At 43.2% G+C, this 23,584-nt stretch overlaps 1 protein-coding gene across 5 annotated transcripts in view; it reads left to right on the forward strand.

Annotated features, from left to right (window-relative positions):
- Positions 1 to 23,584, forward strand: part of ehbp1 (EH domain binding protein 1) — a 226,204-nt gene that overhangs the window by 62,611 nt on the left and 140,009 nt on the right. For all 5 annotated transcript variants that reach the window (XM_080740474.1, XM_080740475.1, XM_080740472.1 and 2 more), the window contains exons 6-9: positions 5,974 to 6,155; positions 9,848 to 9,987; positions 19,015 to 19,146; positions 20,659 to 20,968. In XM_080740474.1, the coding sequence (XP_080596600.1) occupies positions 5,974 to 6,155; positions 9,848 to 9,987; positions 19,015 to 19,146; positions 20,659 to 20,968 (764 nt within the window). The remainder of the gene's footprint in view (positions 1 to 5,973; positions 6,156 to 9,847; positions 9,988 to 19,014; positions 19,147 to 20,658; positions 20,969 to 23,584) is intronic.

The raw sequence follows: 23,584 nt of genomic DNA on the forward strand, positions 1-23,584 counted from the left end.
AGGACATGAAAGACAGAAGACAAGAGAGAGACTTAGGGCTCTATTTTTGTCCATGACTTACCCCTTATACATAAACTTTGTTGCCTTGTTTTACTATTTTTTTTAAACATTTTAAGTAGTTCAAATAGCTGATCTACAAACTCACAACGTGTTGATGTAGATTGGCTGTTTGTAGTATTTTTAAAAAGTTAAAAAGGAAAGTATGTTTAGGGATAAGGGGGTAAGGTAAGGCATGGACAAAAATATAGCTCTTAATCTGAACTCGGTTTAATAAGAGTTTCAACAGATTCAAGTTCAGCCTTCTCTTTCTTGTTCCTTCTCTTCTTCTTTCTTCTCCTTTCTGTATTCACCTATCTCCTTCTCTTCCTCTCTCCCCCTTCTCTCTCACTTACTTCTATCTCCATCTCTTCCCCCCTTACAAACTCCTTCTTTTGTCCATCTCTTCTTCCTCCTTCTTTTGTCCATCTCTTCTTCCTCTATCTTTTCACCCCTTCGTCCAGTCTTATCTCAGTCTCACTACCACTGAACCAGTACTGTAGCCAAACGTACTGTTGAAGTGAGAATGACGGCTTATTGGAAAGCACTGGGATCAATGGGGAATATTGATCACGTTTGTTCCAATTTGAAACCAATTGACTCGTGACCTGTGTTAAAAAGCCATTAGCTGATTGGAGAAAGTGTGTGTCATTCTTCTTGTGCATGTGTAATACAACTTAACTGTGTGTGTGTGTGTGTGTGTGTGTGTGTGTGTGTGTGTGTGTGTGTGTGTGTGTGTGTGTGTGTGTGTGTGTGTGTGTGTGTGTGTGTGTGTGTGTTCGTGAGTGTGTTTGTGCACGCGCATGTGACTCTGCCCATTCAAAGAAGAAGTCAGGTTCTTTTTTTAAGCACTCAGCCTAATTAATCCATCTCTCTGTGACAAAAGGAGCACACCCCCTCCTCTCCTCTTCCTCCTTCCTCCTCCGGCCTGTCCCACTGGCATTTTAGGGATGGGGGGGATCCTGCAGGGACGCCCCGGACCCCCTCTTACCCTGACCCCTGCCCCCCCACCAGGGGAGCAGCTGTGGATCAATCCAGGACCAGCTGGCATCAGGGAGAGGTTGAGGACTGGTGCCCTAACGCGCGCAGCCGCGCACGCATCCATGCACGCACGCGTTTACACACACACACACACACACACACACACACACACACACACACACACACACACACACACACACACACAGAGAGAGACATTGTGTTATATTGGGAAACAAAAGCAAAACTAAATGCTTAAAATGTAAAAGCTGGTTTGTTTTGTTGAGATGTCATGAATCTGAGAATAATCATTGACAATATACTGTACTATTACTCTGGATAGCTGTAGTAGCACAGATGCCACCACAAGGGGGCAGCATTCAGCCACACCTCCTCCCTCCAGTCTTCAATCATCCTCTCACCCTCTTTTCTCTCTTTCTTTCTTTCTCTTTCCCTTCATCTGTTTCTTCTTCTCTACTCCCAGTTCTCTCTCTCTCTGACAAGGCACATTTTCATTGTTTGCTTACGATACTCACAAAAAACGTTTATTCCATTCTTTCATCGGGGGGTATTTGCATATCCTTAAGTATTTCCTTTCCTTTTTGTTGAACCCCCCCCCCCCCACACACACACACACACACCTCTCCATATATATTTTTTTTACTAAATCCCACAACCCCACTTCCAGCGCCCATGTTAAGTGTTGGATGTATTTGTTATATTCATTGGTAAAGTATCTATACGCACTATTAGCTTCATATAATAGCTGGTCCGTAATCTGCCGGCAGCTAAGACGTTTAGAGGGAGGGTGGGAAGCAGGCAGGCCTTCTCTTTCTTTCTGTTCTCCTGTGGTGGTGACGGAGGTGTTGTTATTATCCCACCCAGCTGGAGTGGAGACCCAAAAGAGAAATGAGACGTTTGCCCGGGACCCAAACTAGTGAAAACAGCAGATCTATCTATCTTTACAAATAAAGACTCAATAGCCTAATAATTAATAATTATAGGCCTATAACCGTACCGAATCAAATCGTGACTTTTTGAATTGTTTTCTTTTTTTTTTCTAACCACGTTAATCCTACTTAATTACTATCCTACTTACTATTAATCCGACCCAGAATAGAGATATTCTGGGTCAAACATTTGGTGAATAGAGACCTGAGCTTGACAATAATCAATCAGAGCATCAATCAATACACACACCAAACAATATCCATAGATTATAGAAGTGAAATAATTTGAGACAAAAATACAAATAATATAACTAAAATAATCCCTCAAACACATAATTTAATCAGTTGTTCCCTTGTCAAGATAGGAAAGTAGAGGTCACCATATTTTCTCTAGGGAATGCTAGAGGGGCTTTTAGACTCTTGGGGCTTTATTTGGATCTATGGTACAAGGTGGGAGTCTAACGCTGCATGGTGCAAATGCCTTGGTGGTGTGTCCATCTCCAGTTTTGCTTATTAGACGGTGAATAATCTGGGCGTTAAGTAAGGTGCTCCAGAAAATGATTGTATTTAGTCTATGAATTAGTCAAGGGTTTGTTTTGGGTCTGTGGTGACACATATGCACATGCAAATATGGACTGGACCTCAAGAAAGCGATGTCAATGTATTAAATCCAGCAACGACAGGCTGGCTGATCATTGAACATCTGCGCTAGTCGGCCAGGTTTGAACCATTGCAGCTGGTTGAGTCACCTGAGGTCTAGTCAAGCGGTGCGTGGTGGTCCCCTACGTAGGCTGGTGGCTTACCCATTCACAGTGGGGATGGTTTTGTTCCAAGTGTGGAGCTGATGTAGGGACATCAACAACACTTACCTAGGGCCTGATACAAAGGACAACTGCATACTGATAATGACTTCCCCTATGCAGCCTCAAATCCAGCGGAGGTTCTACGCCGCCTGTTACAAACGTGCAAATGTACTCAGAGTAAAGGCTTGTCCACACTTTGACCGAACCCGAACTTTTCGGTCAAAAGGTCCTGTTCGACTACAAAATGACGTCACTCGCGACTTCTGAAAAGCATTACACCGAATGAGAGTTCGGAAATTTTGCATGTCGGAAATCGCAACTCACCGAACATTTCGGAGATACTATGGACAGGCTTTGACAGTCGTAATGTACATGCTTGGAGTTAGAAAGGAGAGATAAATGAACACTGAGGATTTTACTGTGACGTACATAAGAGACAGAGGCAGCTTTATTTGGGCTTGACGCCTGCTGATTCATTCAGCAACGTTTTAGCCTCAACTGATGCTCATCTGGTGGACACTCATTGTGTTTGCCTGGCCAGGTTTCTCACTATATTAACAGCAGCGTCAACAGTTTGTACTGATAACTGTGTGTGTGCGCGTGTTGTGTGTGTATAAAGCCCCATGGTCCTCAGTGATAAGGCTGAGATTGAGTCTGCACCAGAAAAATGAGAACGAGAGCCTCAGAGGGTGTGTGTGTGTGTGTGTGTGTGTGTGTGTGTGTGTGTGTGTGTGTGTGTGTGTGTGTGTGTGTGTGTGTGTGTGTGTGTGTGTGTGTGTGTGTGTGTGTGTGTGTGTGTGTGTGTGTGTGTGTGTGTGTGATGGGTAGAGAAGACATAACAGGTAACAGGCAATGTAAAGAGTGTATATCATCTCATCTCCCATGCACACCTGGGTGTGTGTGTATTGTGTGAAGGGAGCTAGCCAGCTAGAGCTTTGTGAGCTTTTGTGCATTGGAACCTGGATCCTAAGGGCTCAATACACAGCAGAAAAGTACAATATAACACAAGTGTGTGTTTATGTAAAACCAACAGGCCAGTTTTTGTTGAGGTCCAAATAGAGACATGGAGACAACAAAAAGAGATGGAGAGATGTGACAGAGAAAGGGAGATAAAGAGAGAGGGAGTGACTTCACTACTGAAGCTGCAACTGCTGCTTTTCCCACCCTGGGCTGTGCTGTGTGAGTTGTCTCATAAGTTGTGGCGGAAGGGCTGCGTTATGGGAAGTAACGTCATGCGGTGCAGGTCTGTTTACATCCCCCAGCAAAACAAACAAAAATAGATTGTAGTTCTTAACTTGCTTTTAATAGATGTTACGTTGTCCGAATCCATGTTTTTGTTTGGATATTGGATATATTTTATTGCGGGCGCAACCGATGGGATTTTTTTCCAGGGTGGAATACGTTTGCAGGAACACCGCACTGTGAAAAAAGACAACTTCCGGGAAAATTCCTAGAACACTCTGCCTCATATCGCGCCCAGGCTTTTCTCTTTGCAGATGAGTAAGCCTGGCTACGTGAGGCTATGCTTTTCCTACCTTTTATCCTTCATGGGCAATGAAGAGACATTTTGGGTGAATGAACCAACCCAGTGCATCTGTTTGTTTTTCTTCTGGAAAATGAAGATGTACAAGTGAAAAAAGACAAAATGTTGCAGTAGCGACAAGAGACAATCTCCTATTCACTGTCAGCATGGTGCATACATCACCCCAGCTCTCTCTCTCTCTGTGTGTGTGTGTGTGTGTGTGTGTGTGTGTGTGTGTGTGTGTGTGTGTGTGTGTGTGTGTGTGTGTGTGTGTGTGTGTGTGTGTGTGTGTGTGTGTGTGTGTGTGTGTGTGTGTGTGTGTGTGTGTGTGTGTGTGTGTGTGTGTGTGTGTGTGTGTGTGTGTGTGTGTGTGTGTGTCTCATCCACCCTAAATAAAAGTCTCCAACTGTTTAGTTTACTGACAAGGCTTGTGGGCAGTGCTTTCTCTCTCTGTCTCCCTCTCTATCGCTCGTGCACGCACACACACACACACACACACTTCTACTATGAGCGTCTGCACATGCACACACACTGTGCCATGTCACTGATTCTCTTATCACTGGTCTGTGGCATGTTTCCCAATTCCAATTTGATTGCTAGCCCCCGAAGCTGTGTGTGTGTGCGCGCGCATGTGCGCGTGTGTGTGTCTGTGCGCGTGTGTTTGTAGTTGACTAAAGCTGGTCTTGGTGTGGACTGTGATGGGAAATTTCTCAGGGATCTGACAAAGGAAGTTATGAGGGACCGAGAACAACGTTTGATGTTGCTTTGGGATGTTGCTCTCTAAAAAGGTGCATTACACAGCAAAATTGTGCAAAAAAGTTAGGGGGCAAGTCGGCTCTTCTTGTTCCTTTGGTTCTCTCACTACATTTAGTTTTATTGACATCAATAGCAGTGTGTCGAAAGCAGTGGTTCTCAAAATAGGGCCCGAGAACCCCCAGGGGGTCCTTGAGGTAGTTTCACAGAGTCCCCAGCACAATGAGGAACAATTTAAACATTTAAGCCAGAATAAAATGTCCTGCAGTCAGCAGTGGCCCAGGAGGTGGAGCGGCCGCTTGGCAAACGTAAGGTTTCCCTGGGTTTCCCCATTTGTACAATGTTGGAGTTACAGACTTGTATGGTCAATTTAGACCCTCCTAAAGGAACCCACAGAGTCCTTGCATATCAGTCCAGGCATATCAGACAGACATCAGACATTTGTTAGATTAATAGTTAGATGTTGACAAATCTTCCCTTATGGGGGTCCCTGGAACAAAATCTTTTCAAGTGGGAGTATGAAGTAGCCTGCCGTTGCTCATACTAATTCCTCACTGCGTATCAGAGATTAGTCAGGACTCGCGAGCAGAATTTCCAAGGGGTGGGTTAAAAAATGGCTCTGGACACGGTTAGACCAGACCAATGCTGGGCCCTGATTGGTCCCCCAAATTTGGGGGGAGAGGAAATGGATTCGGGGGGCCAGACCCATATTCGCCAAGGGCAAGTTTTTTTGCCCAGGCCGATTGGTCTGGTTCCAGGCTAGGTCTGAAGACCATATCATATCAATTTGAGGGGTGACAAGAAAATGTTGGAGAACCACTAGTCTACAGCAAAACACCACCAAAAAAATACAATCGCAATTAATGGTTAACCGCTCCCTCCCTTTCTCTCCCTCTCTCTCTCTCTCTCATCCCTCCCTCGCTCCGTCCAGGAGTCTCCGTCAGGTCGCAGGAAGGCCCTGGCCACCAGCAGCATCAACATGAAGCAGTATGCCAGCCCCATGCCCACGCAGACCGACGTCAAGCTCAAGTTCAAACCTCTGTCCAAGAAGGTGGTGTCGGCCACCCTGCAGTTCTCTCTGTCCTGCATCTTTCTCAGGGAGGGCAAGGCCACGTAAGTACATCTGTCTGCTATTCGTTTTTGGGCTTTTGTGTCTTTATTGATAGGACAGTAGACTGACAGGAAATGGGGAGAGCGATGGGGAGTGACACGCAGAAAAGGTTGTCGGTGAACCTGTGGCACACAGTCAGGCATCAGAGCCTATGTGGTATGCGCCCGGACCGCTAGGCCAGCTGGCGCCCCAGCTGTTGCCATTTTCAATATTATCTTCATAAGGGTTGCAACTATCAATTAATTTCTATCGCATTGATTACTTTTTAAATGAATTTGAATAATCAAGAATACATGGCATACCAACATGACAATAAACCATGACATCTAACAACAAAATGCTATCTCATTTCCATCAACAACTGTCCATATGCATTTATACACAATTTTCCACATGCATCATACTCATTGCTTAAACCTCAAACCAACACCTTCCTTACTCACTACATGTACACAACTACGCAGTACAACGCAACTGTGAGGGCTGCGTAGCGGCCCGAACTCTAGATGTGAGGGCTGCGAAGCCACCTGAAGTTCTAGTTAGTGGAATTCTTTGTGTTGAATGGATGCCAGGGCAGGGCTTCTATGACTTTCAAATGTACAGTATTTAAAATCTATTATTTTCTGAGATTTCTTTTCTATACAAAAGTTTTAGGAAAGAAATATTGTTTTTAATGGAGTACAGAGTTATGCTGGTTGTGACATTGCCTTCCTTTGAAAACAACAGAAGCTAATCTCTGGAAAGTTGTCTTTGTTCAATTGATCTTTGTTCCTTTTATGTAAACACACTTGCTCAGTGTTAGTTATTATTCCTTTGATCATAACGATTTCCATTTACTCTCAGTCACACACACACACACACACACACACACACACACACACACACACACACACACACACACACACACACACACACACACACACACACACACACACACACACACACACACACACACTCCGAGACATACAGACACAGACAATGTTTGTTGGTCATTCCCATACATTCTCCTTTGATGGTAACAACTTTCTTTTACACACATGGCAAACGCGCTCAGACACACACATGCAGTCACATGCAGAGCGTTAGACGAGTCCAGGCCTTTGTTGTGCCGAGGGCTGCGGGTCGATGGCGCGCAACCCCTGTTAACCCTTGAGGGAATGATGTCTGCCACACACAAACAAATTCCATCACATCATCTCAAATGAGCCTCACACACACGCGTGAGCGCACGCACGCACACGCAAGCTAAACACAAAGAACAGAGAGAAGAGAATACAGAAATTATCATGAGGGAGTAATGGAAGGATGGAGTGGGGGTGAGGAAAGAGAGGAGTGAGTGATAGAAAAGGCATGCGACAGAGTACAACATCAAAGTTGAGCAATAATGAAAAGTTGAATATGTAGGATGGATGGACTATAGCTGGTTGGCGGGAGGATGGATGGATGGAATGGCATTTGGCTTGATGTTGAATGGGAAAATAGAGTATAATAGATGAATGAACAGACATTGGATGGATGGATGTAGAAAGAATGAATACAGTTCGCTTGATGCTGGATTGTGGACAAAAAAAAAGATGGATGAAGGCTGGATGATTAGACGTTGGGTGGAGGAGGGACGGATAGCGGTTCAGTAGAGGATAGACGGATAGAGGATAGATTGCAAAGTGGCTTAAACAATGAATATAGCTAAAATAATCTACAAGTTTCACAACGTGTTGCAGCGGGACACGTGAGCTTGTAGAGCAGCGGTTAAACAATACTATAACATTCAACAGTCTTAAGCTGTGCATTTAATTTGCTATGTAGTGTATCTAAAATTGTCTGTGCTGAGGACGTGGCCCTCCCCGCTTTGAAAATAACTGGAATGACAGAACAGAAGGCATCTATGAAAGAACTGGCAGATGGCAGAGGGAAGGGAGCACTGAGGAAAGGGTGATGGAGAGAAAAAGACAGACAGGTAAAAAGGTGGATGGGGTGGGTGTGTTAATCCCTGGGTGTGATGTGTAGCCATGGGCAGGTGTGTGTGTTTCTAATGTTCATTCATTCATTCTTTCACTCCACCATATATCAATGTGTCATTTGTCATCATGGTTTGCTATCTATACTATAATTTTGCGAATGTCTGAGTGTCTGTCTGTCTCAGCGTTTCTCCTCGGTGGCTGGAGCAATTGATCTGAAATCGCATCACCATCAGCATATGAACACACCTGACATAACTGTGAAGCCCGTTTGTCACTTTCACAAATCGTATGCTGTATAATAGCATTTTTATGGTGTATCTATATCTATTTAGCCTACAGTACCTTTTGTGACCACACATGTTAAGGGAGGGGCGCTGTTGTTCAGGCCATGCACAATCACACACAAACCCACACACACACACACACACACACACACACACACACACACACACACGGGGGGGGGGGGGGGGGAGTGTGTGTGTGTGCAGGCGGGCGGGCGGGGGGGGTTCTGGCCCTGTTACAGATGTTGTCCAAAATCATGCAGATCGGTACACAGTATCTCTGTAGCCGTTAAATGGAACGGGTATTTACATTGATGCTCCTACATATTAGCATGCAAGCACCAAGTTAAAGTTACTTTCCATCCCTCATATATTGTGTGCACAGTGCACATCCCATAATCCACACACTGCACATCATTTCGGAGCTCATATCTTTGAACGGGTAAGGGCTAGTCTCTACCTAACATGCCGTGTTCACTTTTGCCTTTGCCTTTGCATTACATGGTAAGAAAGTGTACACACAATATGTGTACAAAACTGATCCGGGTCAGTAGATTCAGTGTTTGATATCCATACATACTGTACTATAGGCTAATACTGTATTTTCTGTGTCATTTTGGATTTGAGCTAAAAAGCATTATTTTATACTTTGGCTATTCAAAAATCAATCAGATATACAAGCTCATAGCGCTTCACTTTGTGCCGCGCTACAATCTTGTACTTTAGATCTGATATTTTTGAAAAATCTAACATTTGTGCAAATCTTTTTATTATTTTAAAACAAACATTTTTAACTCATCTTTACTTCTGGTTGGTCCCTGGAACAAAATATTTTGAGATGGGATTCTGCTGCCAAAGAAATAATTGTGGCGGTCCTTGACATGAAAATGTTTTAGAACCACTGATATAGCAACATACTTTTTTCAAAGAAACTAGTTGCAACCGTCAGGTCACAAAAAAGCTCCACCGGCTGTCCGTCAGTCACGTCACACTTTTGCCCTGATCTTATCTCTGGCACCGTTGGCCCTATCGATGCCAAACTTTGCACACACACTACTTGGATGGCAAATCACAACCTCCACCCCTGATTTCTCACATGGCCCTCTTCTAGCGCCACCATCAGGCCGATTTGAGCTAAACACATTTTTGGACACTGCTCCTACAGCTTTTGGCCTAAAATCACGCAAAGCGGTACACAGTATCTCTAAAGTCATGTCATCAACATGGACCTGTCCCATTTCTCATATTCCCTCCTGATTGGCTACGATTTTCTAAAGTTTGTGTATGCAACATGACGGTCGCTTATCTCCTGATTAGGGAGTCTTACTGGTATTTAGAAGACATTTTGTAGAATGAGCTTCAGGTGTTAATTATTTGTGTGTGTGTACTGTGTGTGTGTGTGTGTGTGTGTGTGTGTGTGTGTGTGTGTGTGTGTGTGTGTGCGTGTGTCAGTGATGAGGACATGCAGAGCCTAGCCAGCCTGATGAGTATGAAGCAGGCGGACATCGGCAACCTGGATGACTTTGAGGAGGAGAACGATGAAGAGGAGGAGAACAGGGTCAACCAGGAAGAGAAGGCAGCCAAGATTACAGGTGAAACCCCTTTTGGAATATGCGTGACTCGTGATGATGACTGACTTACAAAGTTCAGGTGAAGTGAGTAGTTCTGTACCTACAGTGTGTGGTAGGTGTGTACTAACCTCTTGAACCCCTAGCATCCATATTCTTGTGGGAACATTAACCGAAAATACAGTCTTCAAGCTCACAACGTGTCGCAATGCGTTGTTGTGAGCTGTTAGGTCGGATACCATGGGAAAAGACATTGGGTGTACAGGGACATTGCTCCTGTGGGACACAAATAAAGAGAACCTTGACCTAACTGGCTTTGCCACTAAGATACAACTAGGTTGACAGTGCCAAGGAAGTTAATTAATTCATATTTTACAATACTACTTTTTGCGCGTGCGCCGTGCGTGTATCTTTCGTTCATTCTTTCACCTCTAACCACATTTACCCTAGTGTCCCTATTCTTGGGTTAACATTTTGATTTGGTGTAGAGAGAAACGAGGAGCAGTCCAATTATAGAGCCCTGGGGGACCAGGGTCAATTAAGTATATACTGTAGGAGTTAAGTGGTTAATTAACGAATGTGCAAGTGCTTATTGAGCGTATGATCATTATAACATTAATTTCCAGTGTTACAGGTTATTATCTTCCTTGATTCATATGCAACTTCATCTGAGTGTGTGTTTGATTTAGCCTACTGTTGCACACACACACACACACACACACACACACACACACACACACACACACACACACACACACACACACATGTTGTTGGGTTAACGGTGGCTTGCCTTCTCCCATTCAGCCATCCAAAAACAGAGTTTTCATACTGTGCTCTAATGTTTGAATCCCACTTTGTGCCGCTTGGCTTAATTCAGCTCTTCAAAGCACACACTTCACATAACGCCTCTCTTGTGTTCTTTTTTTTCCTTTCTCTGTTTCGCTGTTGGGCTCATCTATATGTATATACCTTGTGAATCTATATGTATGAATTGGGTGCCTACAGCTATGCTCCACTCACCATATGTGTCAGATGCAAGGAAGGTGCTCCAAAGCCCCAGCTCAAGCTATGACAACTCCCTCCCCCCCCCGATTATTGTTTCCCTCCCTTTTGCTGCTATTGACCTAGCCACCCTAGCTATCTCTGTGTGTGATATACTATGCACAGTATATCACACTGTATATACATGGTCTATTATGTGATGTACAGTACTGTACATGCTTCCTTTCAGCCTTTATATTTACTTTCTATTTGTTGCTCTTATGTGTGTGATACAGTACATACTTAAAACCACTCAGCTGCCGGCTTAAACAACGCTGTGAAAGTCGTGACGTAACGTCTGGCAAAGATCTTGATGGGTTCCACTCGTTAGCATCGAGGCTAGTGCTGTCAAATGGACTCAGGGGTTGGCATATAAATCGTTAAGGTGCCAGGTTTCGGTCTGTCCATTCGAGAAACGCACTTGTAGGCTTCTCATTTAAGCAATAGAATGACAGACAATATCTTAATCATAATTAATTATACCCAGAAAGAGCCTCAAAATGTCATCTAGGTTGCTCTGTAAACAAACCCTTCTCTTCGCTATGTCCGAGTTGACAGGTGTTTGTCAGATAGGCAGCTTGGAAGAGAAGAGATCTCTTCAGCTTCATAGCTTGCATTTGCAGACCATTACAATTACCATGTTATGTTATAGTCCTTGAGCAGCCACACTGGAGTGACAGCAGGAATAACTACAGGGCAGACCTCGGACTACAAGCTGGAACCACCAACTTTTTTGCAGCATATTTTCAATACTTGAATACCAATGCTAATACCAATAACAGAACTAATGCTAACTTAAGAATGTACTAGGAAAGTTGAACTACTTACTGTGTGTGTGTGTGTGTGTGTGTGTGTGTGTGTGTGTGTGTGTGTGTGTGTGTGTGTGTGTGTGTGTGTGTGTGTGTGTGTGTGTGTGTGTGTGTGTGTGTGTGTGTGTGTGTGTGTGTGTGTGTGTGTGTGTGTATATATATACACAACATGTGTATGTATATTGTACATGCATACAGGTACGTTCTATACGCCCATGCATGAAATCATATGATGTGCAACAGGAGTTTCCATTTGGGCCTTCATATTATGTACCCACACATATTATGAATGTGCGTGTGTGTGTGTGTGTGTGTGTGTGAGTGTGAATCTCTCTTTGGGGATTGTGTTATTTTGCTGTGCTCACTCCTACTCTACCTTCCTCCCTTCCTGTGTGGCCCTGTCGTTTACAGAGATTGTAAACCAGTTGAATGCCCTCAGCTGCTTACACATTGGGGATGATGATGATGATGATGATGTCCTAAAGCGAGCACGCAAAGCGTGCGCTAAGCCTGCCGCTTCCTCCCAAGGTTTCCTTTTCACCTTTCTTTCGTCGCTCCTTCCCTTTCACCGACACTTCAGACACTCTCCATTGTCTCTCGTTGTGCTCTCATTTCATCCCTTCAGCTATCTCCCCTTTCTCCCTATTCTGTTTTTAACTACTCATTTTATTTCATAGCTGTCTCCTATTCTGATTTTAACTTTTTCACATTCTATTCTTTCAGAGTCTTTCTCACTTTCCCTTACACCTTACAATATCTGTCTGTCTCTGATAGATAGGAATTTCCTCCTTTTAGTCTGAAAATAATCACGCAGTTGAGGAGAAAGAAGTACAACGTTCTTGGTTTTATTCGTGAGAGCTCTCTCGCATACAGTAAAAACACCATCTCATATACTGTGTCAAGTTCCTCCCACAACCCCAGAGAGGCCGGACCAAGGCCCTAACACCTCTGGCAGACTGAGACAAACTTCACACATGGATATTTACAGAGAACAATACTGTCAAGAGACTCCCAATACATTAAACGCAGACAGTCGTTGATTAGCAATCTGAAACAATAGAGCACACTACATGGGGTCGGGGAACCAAACTGGTCAGAGAATATGGGGGGGGGGTTCAACATCACATTGTCAGATTTCCGACAATTCAGAATGCAATTCAGAATGTTTAGAGTGAAATGCAATGTTTAATATAAACATAAACTATTCTCCTTATCAATCCCACATTTGTTTATTTTAAACACTTGTATTTCACTTGCGTACATAATCAATTTGCAACAACGGAAACACAAGTATACAAAACATTCTCTCTCCTAAACCTGTGAATCATGTGAACTGAGGAAACCTCTTTTTTAGGAAACTCAGGACTATATATGGGGCGGATCCATTATACCATTTGGCCATGACTCATACGTGGACAATTATTTACATTTTATAACACAAGCTTGGTCGTTTCTCCGAACCGACTTCCAGAGTTGGAGGTCAGATCCTTTCCAGTTGTTCAGGGGAAGTTAGTTGCACTGTCTGTTCAAGTATTTGGGGTTGAGAAAATAGCCCAGTCCATTTCTCCATCGTTAATTGAATGTTCAGTGACAGGGAAGCAGCATCTGTGTCGCATGTTATGATGAAAAACCCTCCGGGATCACTCAGCTTTGCAGAGAGGAAGAACTGGGGAGAGCAGAATGGCGGCGGTTGCCTTGTCACTTCATCCTTCTGTGGTGTAGAGTAGGCTAATTACAGTTTCGTCTCTGGTAGTCCTTCATGAATCCAGTAACCAGGAAGCTAACACACCATATCTGAAAAGGAAATAGAATAGTTAGTACAAGTCACATCATCACGTTTTATTTTTACCAAGGTTTTGTTCAAAACAAATTAAATCACATCCGGATTGGACATGTGCGGTAGGCTTATACAGTAGCTTAGTCAATATACAGATTCATATAGTAGGCTATAACATGCACATGTCTAAATAATGTTTAAATAATTCACGGCAAGAGGTGATCAAGAAATTATTGCAGTACGATTAGAGAAAAATACAATGTTTGAACAGAAACATATAAATTCCCCTTATCCCCCGTTTTTTCTTTTTAAACATTTGTATTTTTCTCGCATACCTCTTTTCACAACATTCTCAGCAACCCCTCAAATGTGTGATACAAACCATTGATACGTTTACCATGGCCCAAATGCACCTTCTTGACAGACCCTTGGTGTTGAGTCCTTGAAGATCTGCCATTCCCTTTTACTGGACAAATAATATGAAAACATCCGACGCGCATGCCAAGTACAGTTAGAATTAGTAGTTAGTTAGAATTAGTAGTTAGTCGTTAGTCACTCGTTAGTCACTCACAACACACATCTTAGGAGGAGTGACACAAATATAAATTCACATTAAAACTGCAAGCATACCCTGAAGGAAATTGGGACATTAAAATAATTGTTACATTAGACAGCCTCCAACCCCTTTTTATACAAATACCTGGAGAAGAAACACAGATTAAATGACAGACTAAAAGTCTGACGTGTAAACGGTTAAAGAGGATTGCAAACAATTCACCAATGACCTGTAGCCTAAACGGTTTCTGCCGGGCGTCCCCATGCCAGAAACCTTAAAAACTAAGCCCAAAGTTGGTCCCTCAAATAGTGTACATATAACATATAAAACAAGACAACACTTATTAATACCAACTGACTTCAAGTTGGCTAGTAAAAGACAAAATATTGAAACATAAAACAGGCAACAATCTTGTTTTTGACATCTTATATTAAATAGTTGGTAAATAATGGTAAATGGTGCCTTTTATATCGCCGCTTCGTTTTATCCAAGCCGCATTATATCGTGCCTTCCACACACCGAATAGTTACCCAGATAATATCATCAATTAGCTTGCTTGTCGTACTGAAATATGAAATCAAATTTACACATAAATACCAACTGACTTTCAAGGTGGCTAATTAAAGACAAACATGTAAAACATAAATACCAACTGACTTTCAAGGTGGCTAATTAACTCATTGGCCGCCTCCCCCGATAGTCCCGAGAAAATCCCAATGTCGCTCCCCGCCAGGCCCGATAGTCCAGAGAATTAGCTTTTATATAATGTAATGTTTAATTACATTCTCCCCCTGCTCGTGACAAATTCTGAGCCTTTTATCTTAAAGGGAACCTAAAATATCACACATCAAAGTAAGTGTGTTTGAAAAAAAGACTGTAATAATGTACAAATTGCAATACAAATGTATAAATCTCCCCAACCACAGTTAATTGGCAAAAGACGCATTTGAGCTCAAAAGGCTGGCAGCCGAAAAAAAAGAGAAGAAAAAAACAGCTGTGTGTGTGTGTGTGTGTGTGTGTGTGTGTGTGTGTGTGTGTGTGCACGTGTGCACATCTCTTAGCTGGCTGGTGGTCCACGACCACTGTCTGTTTCAGTGGTCCCCCTGTCCTAATCAGCACACAGTCCCATAAAGAAATAGTGCTATCAGAGTCTCTGATTCAGAGATCTGTCTCTCTCTCTCTCTCTCTCTCAAGACACAAAAAAATTATCGCCAATTCGCCATATAAATGCTTCTAAAACATACCTGAGAATGATGATGGTTGATTAGTATCCACAGGTTACTGTATAATCCATATATCCAGGCTATAATATATTGTTTTGTAATGGTCCACAAGCAGCCAAGCAGGCCATTGTCAACAGGCGGTCCTTTGCAAAAGGGGGTCCCTGGGGGGTCCGCGGGCTCAACGCTTCGCTCAGCAGAGCAGTGGGAACACGATAATCAACTCTTACAAAATCAATCAATAAAACTGCCCGATTACATAAAGTTCACACGACGCGATCCAGTTGATTCAGAGACAAGTGAAGTGGTCCCTGAAAGGGGGTCCGTCCTCTCACTACCCTGCCTGGTCTCCAGCCAACACTTCTCAAGGGTGGTGGTCGTGGACCACCACCAAAACTCCCACGCTCCCCCACCACGCTCCTCCAAAAAAGCAAGAGATCAACTAGTGTTGATTACTAACGAGCAAAGACGCAGAGGAGCTGTTTAGCAGGGCAGTGCAGAGGATTTTTTTAGGGGCAGGGGGAGACATTTTTCTAACATGTCCTAGAATGTGAAAATAGCAGATCTACAAGCTCTACAAGCTCTCAATGTGTCACAGAGCGATGTGTTGAGCTTGTAGAGCTTGTAGATCTGCTATTTTCACATTCTAGGACATGTTAGAAAAAAGACTCATGCCCCCTTTGATGTCTATTTGTGTGTGTGCACCTGTACAGATCAAAACCCATCCGAGACCGAAAACAGACACATAGAGACAGAGAGAAAGCGCCCCCAAGTGGGGGCTCACATAAATGCTCACATAAATACTGCAATATACAGTAGTATATATGTGAAATTGCTGAGTGTATGGTCAGACATAGCCAATAAAAATATGTTTCTCTGCATTTTTCTAAACAGAAAAAAAAAAAAAAAAGAAATCCTATTACATAATTACATTAGTACACTTATCTGATAATGCCTGAAGCCATAAAGACAAATATCAAGTGAGTTATCCACTTGAAAAGCGATCGATCACAAAAAGGTCAATATTTCCAGTTGTTTCAATTATAGCTGGATTTTGGTCAAAAATGGCTATTTTGAGATGGCTGCAACTATAGAAAAAAAAGCTTTTTATTTATTTGTTTTATTTTTTGGTGAGACTAGAGGTGGTCCTGTTTCAATTCAGGTCCTGTATGACACAAAATACAGAATACAGAATTTAGGAAAAATGTCAATATAAAAAAAATATATCAATTTTTTCATTAAACAAAATGGCAGGGGAGCCAAACAGTCAATGTTAAAATGGCGGCCAATGAGTTAAAGACAAACATTTATAACATAAATACCAACTGACTTTCAAGGTGGCTAATTAAAGACAAACATTTATAACAAGACAAGACTATAGACAGGACATCCTAAATAGAACCCGGTAGGCCCATCTTCCTGAACTATTTAGACATAAATACAACTTGACTTCAAGTTGTCTACTATTGACTCCTTAACTTTTGCACTCTGGCAAATTAAAACTATAAATATAAAATAAACTATAAATGTTTTAAGTATGTTTTAAAATTTAGTACATATTAAGCAGAATTAATTCAAAATATACTACATCAGATCTCCACTTCTAATGTATTATAATTTTATAGCCAATTGTTCAAATTAACCTATTTTAACGAATAAAACCAATACTTAACCGAATTTTCGCCGTAGTTCTTTTACTCGTCAATCTGAGCAGTTGCTGGGTGTAGAAGAACCACGTCCACAGCAGCGCACCAGATATATTGAGTCCGCGGTCAGGGAACCATTGATAGATAGGAATTTCCTCCTTTTAGTCTGAAAATAATCACGCAGTTGAGGAGAAAGAAGTACAACGTTCTTGGTTTTATTCGTGAGAGCTCTCTCGCATACAGTAAAAACACCATCTCATATACTGTGTCAAGTTCCTCCCACAACCCCAGAGAGGCCGGACCAAGGCCCTAACACCTCTGGCAGACTGAGACAAACTTCACACATGGATATTTACAGAGAACAATACTGTCAAGAGACTCCCAATACATTAAACGCAGACAGTCGTTGATTAGCAATCTGAAACAATAGAGCACACTACATGGGGTCGGGGAACCAAACTGGTCAGAGAATATGGGGGGGGGGTTCAACATCACATTGTCAGATTTCCGACAATTCAGAATGCAATTCAGAATGTTTAGAGTGAAATGCAATGTTTAATATAAACATAAACTATTCTCCTTATCAGTCTCTCTTTGACTTTCTCTGGTCTCTCTCTCTCTCTGTCTCTCTGTCTCTCTCTCTCTGTGTGTCAGAGACATTGGTGTTGTGATTGTGCTGTGGTCTTGTGGTCTTGGTCATACGGTTAATCCCAGTACATGTTGTGACATGGCCCACCTGGTGGTGATGTAATAGTTGTACACATTGGTTGGGCTGTCATCCTGTCTCCCTTCCGTATGCCCACTTTTCCCTCTTATCCATTCAGCCAGCCCCAAAGTCCACCCTTTTGTTCTTCTGCAGTTGGTAGTGAACCAAACTAGGAAATGTTTGTCAGATGGAAACTGAAATTAAGAAAGTTAAGGGATAGTTCACCCACAAATAACAAATGCCTTGTGAATGTGACAAAAACAAAAAGTCATTTTGTGTTTGAAGAACTATCCCTTTAAGTTGGCGGTCCGCGGTCAAAAACATGTACCTAGGTGCTTGATTTTTCAGGTCTTAATTGGTTAAGGTATTATTTTATGTAGCTTTCTATTGATTGATTCATATTATCATACACTGGACAACTGGGTTACTGATGAAAACAATTGATGTTGGTTGGTTAATTTTGACACATATAATGTAATTGGACACACCATTTGACACACTCGCATGCACTTGGGCTTGCATCAATGCCCTGTATGGAAGATGAATGTGTCATTTTAAGAGGCCAGGAGAAATGTCACAGCTCTTATCACCTAAAACCACTTCACATCTCCTCCTCACATGCCTACATGTGAGGAGGACATGCACACGCACATACTGTACACATTGCTCGCTGCCTGTGCACAGATTCTCAAGTATTGCTCACAGCAACACATCTTGGCATTCTCTTTGACACACACACACACACACACACACACACACACACACACACACACACACACACACGTCACATTCTTTTTTGAAGTCACACACACACACCCTGGCAATGTGCGAGCCGGGTTACAGCAACAACGCCGAAGATGAAGTGAGTGAATCTTGGACCGGCCTGCTAGGATCACCATAGCAACTCCCTCGCTGTCTCCAACGGTAACCTCCTGCCCGGTCACTCCACCCCCCTTGCTAAAAGACATTTCCCAGAATGCCTCAGTGGGACGTCCAGTTGACTGAGACGGTAGTGGAGCTCAGGGTGGTTCGAGCTGTTGGAACTCAAGCTTTTACGTGTGTGGTTCACTCCAACAGGCAGAGGTTTTGGTATATTGTTTGGTTTGTTTCATTTTGTGGATGTTTTCCCTGTTGATTTTTTTTTTCTCCCCCTAATCTCTCCATTGTGGGGTTGTAGTTGTGACGGTGGCCATTACCTTGATGTTGATTATTCCCTCTGTAGTTATTTTTTTAACTTTATTCTTGTTCCCCATCTTGCAATTTTTGTTTTCCATTTTGGGAACCTGTGGTCGACAGAGCTGATCAGTAAGCTGAACTTCCTGGAGGACGAGGATCCGGACACGCCCCTCGCCATGACCAACAATCCCTTTGAAGACCCCGATGACGACCCAAACGACCTCAACCCGTTTGGCGACCCCGACGAAGAAGGTACTGTACACGTGACGTTGGTTCAGATAGCAAGATGAAAGCTGACAGCTTTTAGGATTAAAAGTCTTGCTATTGCGTTTACACATTTTGTGTTGAGTATTTAGGTGATGTTTTTATCCAGCGCGACTCAACAATGGAACGATAGGAGCTATAGATATTCAATTGCCAAGATTACAACCAGCACTTAATCAGGAGTTAAAGGTCAGATATTACTTATCACCCTATTTGATCGATCTGTTGATAGTCAAACTTATGTCGCTCAGTGAAGAGATAGCAAGTTTTGCATTCGGTAGTGCTTAGGTGAGTGTGGATCTGCTTTGTAAAAGGGATTAATCCCGACTTTTGAGGATGATGACATCCTGCAAAACAGGACAAAACAAATGATTGATCATTGACACATAGCAATGACACGTCATCATTAAACCTGTAGCCCTCACCTGATGGCATGTTTGCTTTTTTTATTTACCTTATAATCAGGGCCAGTGTGTGTACCCCTCAGTTGTTTTTTATACAGGCATATCATCTGAATGTGTTCTCTCTCAAGCTATTTAAGATGGAATATTGTGTTTTCCCATTAACCCATTTAGGCCTAAGTCCGATTTGAAAAAAGCCTTAAAGACCTAAGTCCGATTTGAAAATGACCCACTGTTTTTCTGGAAAACATACTACTTGGCAGCTAGAAACAAAATTCCAATACTATTTGATAGCTTACACCTTTGGCTTTCATAGAAAAAAATCTGAAAAACTTAAATATTCGTTTCAAAAATGACTGTACTACATACTGTACATGTACTGTAATACACATTAATGTGTACTGTTATACCTTTTAAAGCCAGGAAAGTGTCTGTGTCATTTCAGATGTTGCTATGTACAGTATATATAGCAACAGGAATTTGTTTTAAATTTGTATTAATAAAAAAGAGCTACTTTGGGCATGCCATTAACACATGGGCTGCTCAGGTTTATAACATTTCTAGCTGTTGCTGCTGCCGCCGTTCACTCACGCTTTATTTTGAAGAGCCTCGGAAGCTTCGTCCAAACTAAAATCCAAACGGGAGCCGACCATCGCGTTATAGTGTCGCCGTGAAAACAATCAGATCTCTGCTTCCCTGCCGTTCTTTTCACCTCATTCAGAGTTAAAGCCCTTTTTATGTTTCAGAGTAGAAAAGAAAACAATGCAACCAGCTCGTGCCTTTTTTTCCTCTCTCCCTCTCTCTCTCTCTGCTACGGGGTGACGTATGGACTCGGGTCATTCAGAGGGCAGGCAGCTGCACGTACAGTTAACCCTTCGTTGTCTCGTTCAGGGACGAGACAACTCCTTTTGGCATGGTGACACCTAGTGGCCTTAACTCGTTACTGAACGAGTTTGGCTCCTTGGGTGTTAAAGGTGAAATGTTAACGAAATAAAAAAGTGAAAATAATCACTAAGAAAAGAATAGATTGTTGCAAAAAATGGATTGTTGCAGCCCTAGTTTATTAGTCTCATATACAGTACTCTCTTGTTACCATCAGAACCCAGCACCCAGGCCATCCTACGCCAGCCGGTCGACGAGGACTCGTACTACGATCACGACTTCTCCAACCCTTTCAGCGACCCAGACGAACCAGAGACCCAAACAGATGCTGTCCCGGGGAACCCGTTTGACGACGCAGATCCCGATCCTGATCCCGACCCCGACCCTGACCCTGACCCTGACCCAGGACAGAACCAGGCTGACCCCGAGCCTCCCAGACCCAGGCAGAGGAAAGGCGTTCGGCCAGTGGACATGAGCAAATACCTGTACGCTGACACCTCCCGCAATGAAGAGGATGAATTGGATGAGTGAGTAATGAGGGAGGAAGGGCACCTACATTTTTCTTCTATTTTCACGCAAAATGGACAGAATGCATGACTAAGCACGTAAAAGCCGATCTGTGTAACACATTTACATTTCAATAGTACATGGGCGAGAGACCAGACACGGCAAGGCCAGTAGGGTCAGCGCCGGCGGGCCGTATACGCAGACTACGCACTCTGCGTAGGGCCCCGCCGACCAAAAAGGCCCCCCACCGCCCCCTCCTCAGCAGAAAAGAACTACTGCTCTATGGTTAATCGTTTTCAAACCGAAATCGCGATGCGAAATCTCGTGATTATTTTTTCGCGGGCGCTCGCTACGCTTGCGCCTGCAGGAAGGCCCTATAGCAGAATCATGCTTAGGGCCCCCATGGGCCCAGAAACGGCTCTGAGTAGGGTTCTATCATGGAAAAACGAATTGACTGCGATTTTGACCCCCCTTCTTTTGCGACAAACTGACAGCATTTTGTTTACCTTTAACGTGGGTGTGTGCATGGGCCCAGAAACGGCTCTGAGTAGGGTTCTATCATGGAAAAACTAATTGACTGCGATTTTGACCCCCCTTCTTTTGCGACAAACTGACAGCATTTTGTTTACCTTTAACGTGGGTGTGTGCGTGCACATCGTGCACGGCGGTTCACGGATCGTGTTCGCTCTACGATCCAGCCGTGATAAAGAAACAAAAAACAACAGCCCTCCATTATCCATAGTGACAGCGTCTGTATGCCTCGTGTATGTTGCGTAACGAGGAAGTGAATGCGTTTTCGGAGAGAGGATACAGGGGGTTGTCCCACCCCCTGTTTCCGGCCTGGGAACATCCGTATCCAGTTTCTATGGATAGTGCAGCTCTATCCACCTCTTTCCGCGGGAGTTTACTGGAGATTATTTGGACCACACTTCCGGTTTAACAGCAGACATACAAGCTCACGTTGCGTCGCAGATGCAGCCCGTTGTGAGCTTGTAAATCACACTCGGCTGCGGCGCCGGAAGCTCTGTACAACGTCTGCGCAATGCACTATGGGGCGTTGGAAAGCCGTGGATAGAGAGAAAATAATGGCGGATCGGCGATCATACTTTAATTGTTTTATTGCTATTACAGCATATTGCAGGTCGTCATACTCGTCATAGGCGCAACGGACAAACTTATATAACTCGTAATACTTGTCATAGGCAGTAAATGAGTTAATATCTGAAAATATTAATATCCACTCAGGCCCAGGGTGAAGTGTTGACAATTTATTGAAGAAGATTGAAGCATAAAAACAGCATTCAGGCTCCACACCCCTCTAGCCCTCAGAAAGCCCTCTTCTTTCTTTCTTTCTCGCTCATTTTTGCTCACTGATTCACTGAATTTCCATTTAAACTTCTGGTTTCATATTGAGGTACATTAGAGACCCACATTTCCAGTGCTGTCAAGTAAAGTTAACAAGTTAACTTGGTTATAGCAAGTTAACTTGCTTATTTCTTTCCCTCTACTGGTGTAGGGAATGGTCTTGGCTGACAATATCCGATCCACGATCTATCTACACTACAACACAATGTGAACTTGTAGGTCTGCTATTGTTACTGAATATTTGCCCCAACATCTGATTCTGATTCAAATAGGGACTCAATGGTTCATGTGGTTAAATTAGCACTTGGGGGTTTTACTGTGTGCTCTGAACCCTCACCCCCAGCAGAGTGACGAGGCAGATCTTTCAACATACAAGGAGGCTGTTGTTTTCGCTGCATTCCTTCACCTTGTCTACCCTGCCCTACCTTCTCTTCTCTTCACTCCTTCACTCTCACTTTCCATCAATCCGTCCCTTCCAGGCAGGGCCGGATCTAAGCTTTAGTAGTAGGTGGGGCATGAAGAAATGCCAGAGGGGCGACTTGCGGCGCGGGCGAAATTTTTTGTAGGGGTCATAACGCCCGAAATGCATAAAAACCTATGCATTTTGGCACTCTTATACCTATAACACACAATACAAACAGAGAGGACCAGGTGTTGCCTTTTGTCTGTCCTCTACCCTGAAACAAAGCAAAGCAGCATGTACTGTATCTATTAGGCATCTAGCTTGAGGCAACCCAAATGAACTAAAATCTTTGCTTCTGGGGGTCCCTGGAACAAAATATTTTGAGATGGGGTCTGTGGCCAAATACATATCATTTAGGGGGTCCTTGACATGACAAAGTTTGAGAACCACTGATTGAGGCAATATTTAGCTTGTCAGGGTGGTTGGTGCTTCAGTGAGGCCGCAGAGTTCATGTATAACCTCTCTTCCAGAGTAGAGAGACACTAGAAACTCTGCTGGAGAGACAAAACAAACTGCTGAATGAAATGAATTAGGAAAAAAAAGGACTCATGTCACTCTCAACTCGAAGGGACTATATGGCATTATTTGTGCAAGTGGTAAATACACCCACAGATGTGCTGAGTCTTTACATGCTGCTTGCTTGCTTTCATTCACAAGGTGCCCTTTTTTTCACTTGAGCACCCCCTCCTCAAAATGTCTGTGCACGCCCCTGCATATTTTTCACTTGAGCACCCCCTCCTCAAAACGTCTGTACACGCCCCTGCATATTGTGGGATGTATTTGTTAATTTCATTAAACGTGGGGTCCT

The sequence above is a fragment of the Nannobrachium achirus genome, assembly GCF_963921795.1.
Source record: "Nannobrachium achirus genome assembly, chromosome: 13".
NCBI classification, from domain to species: Eukaryota; Metazoa; Chordata; class Actinopteri; order Myctophiformes; family Myctophidae; genus Nannobrachium; species Nannobrachium achirus.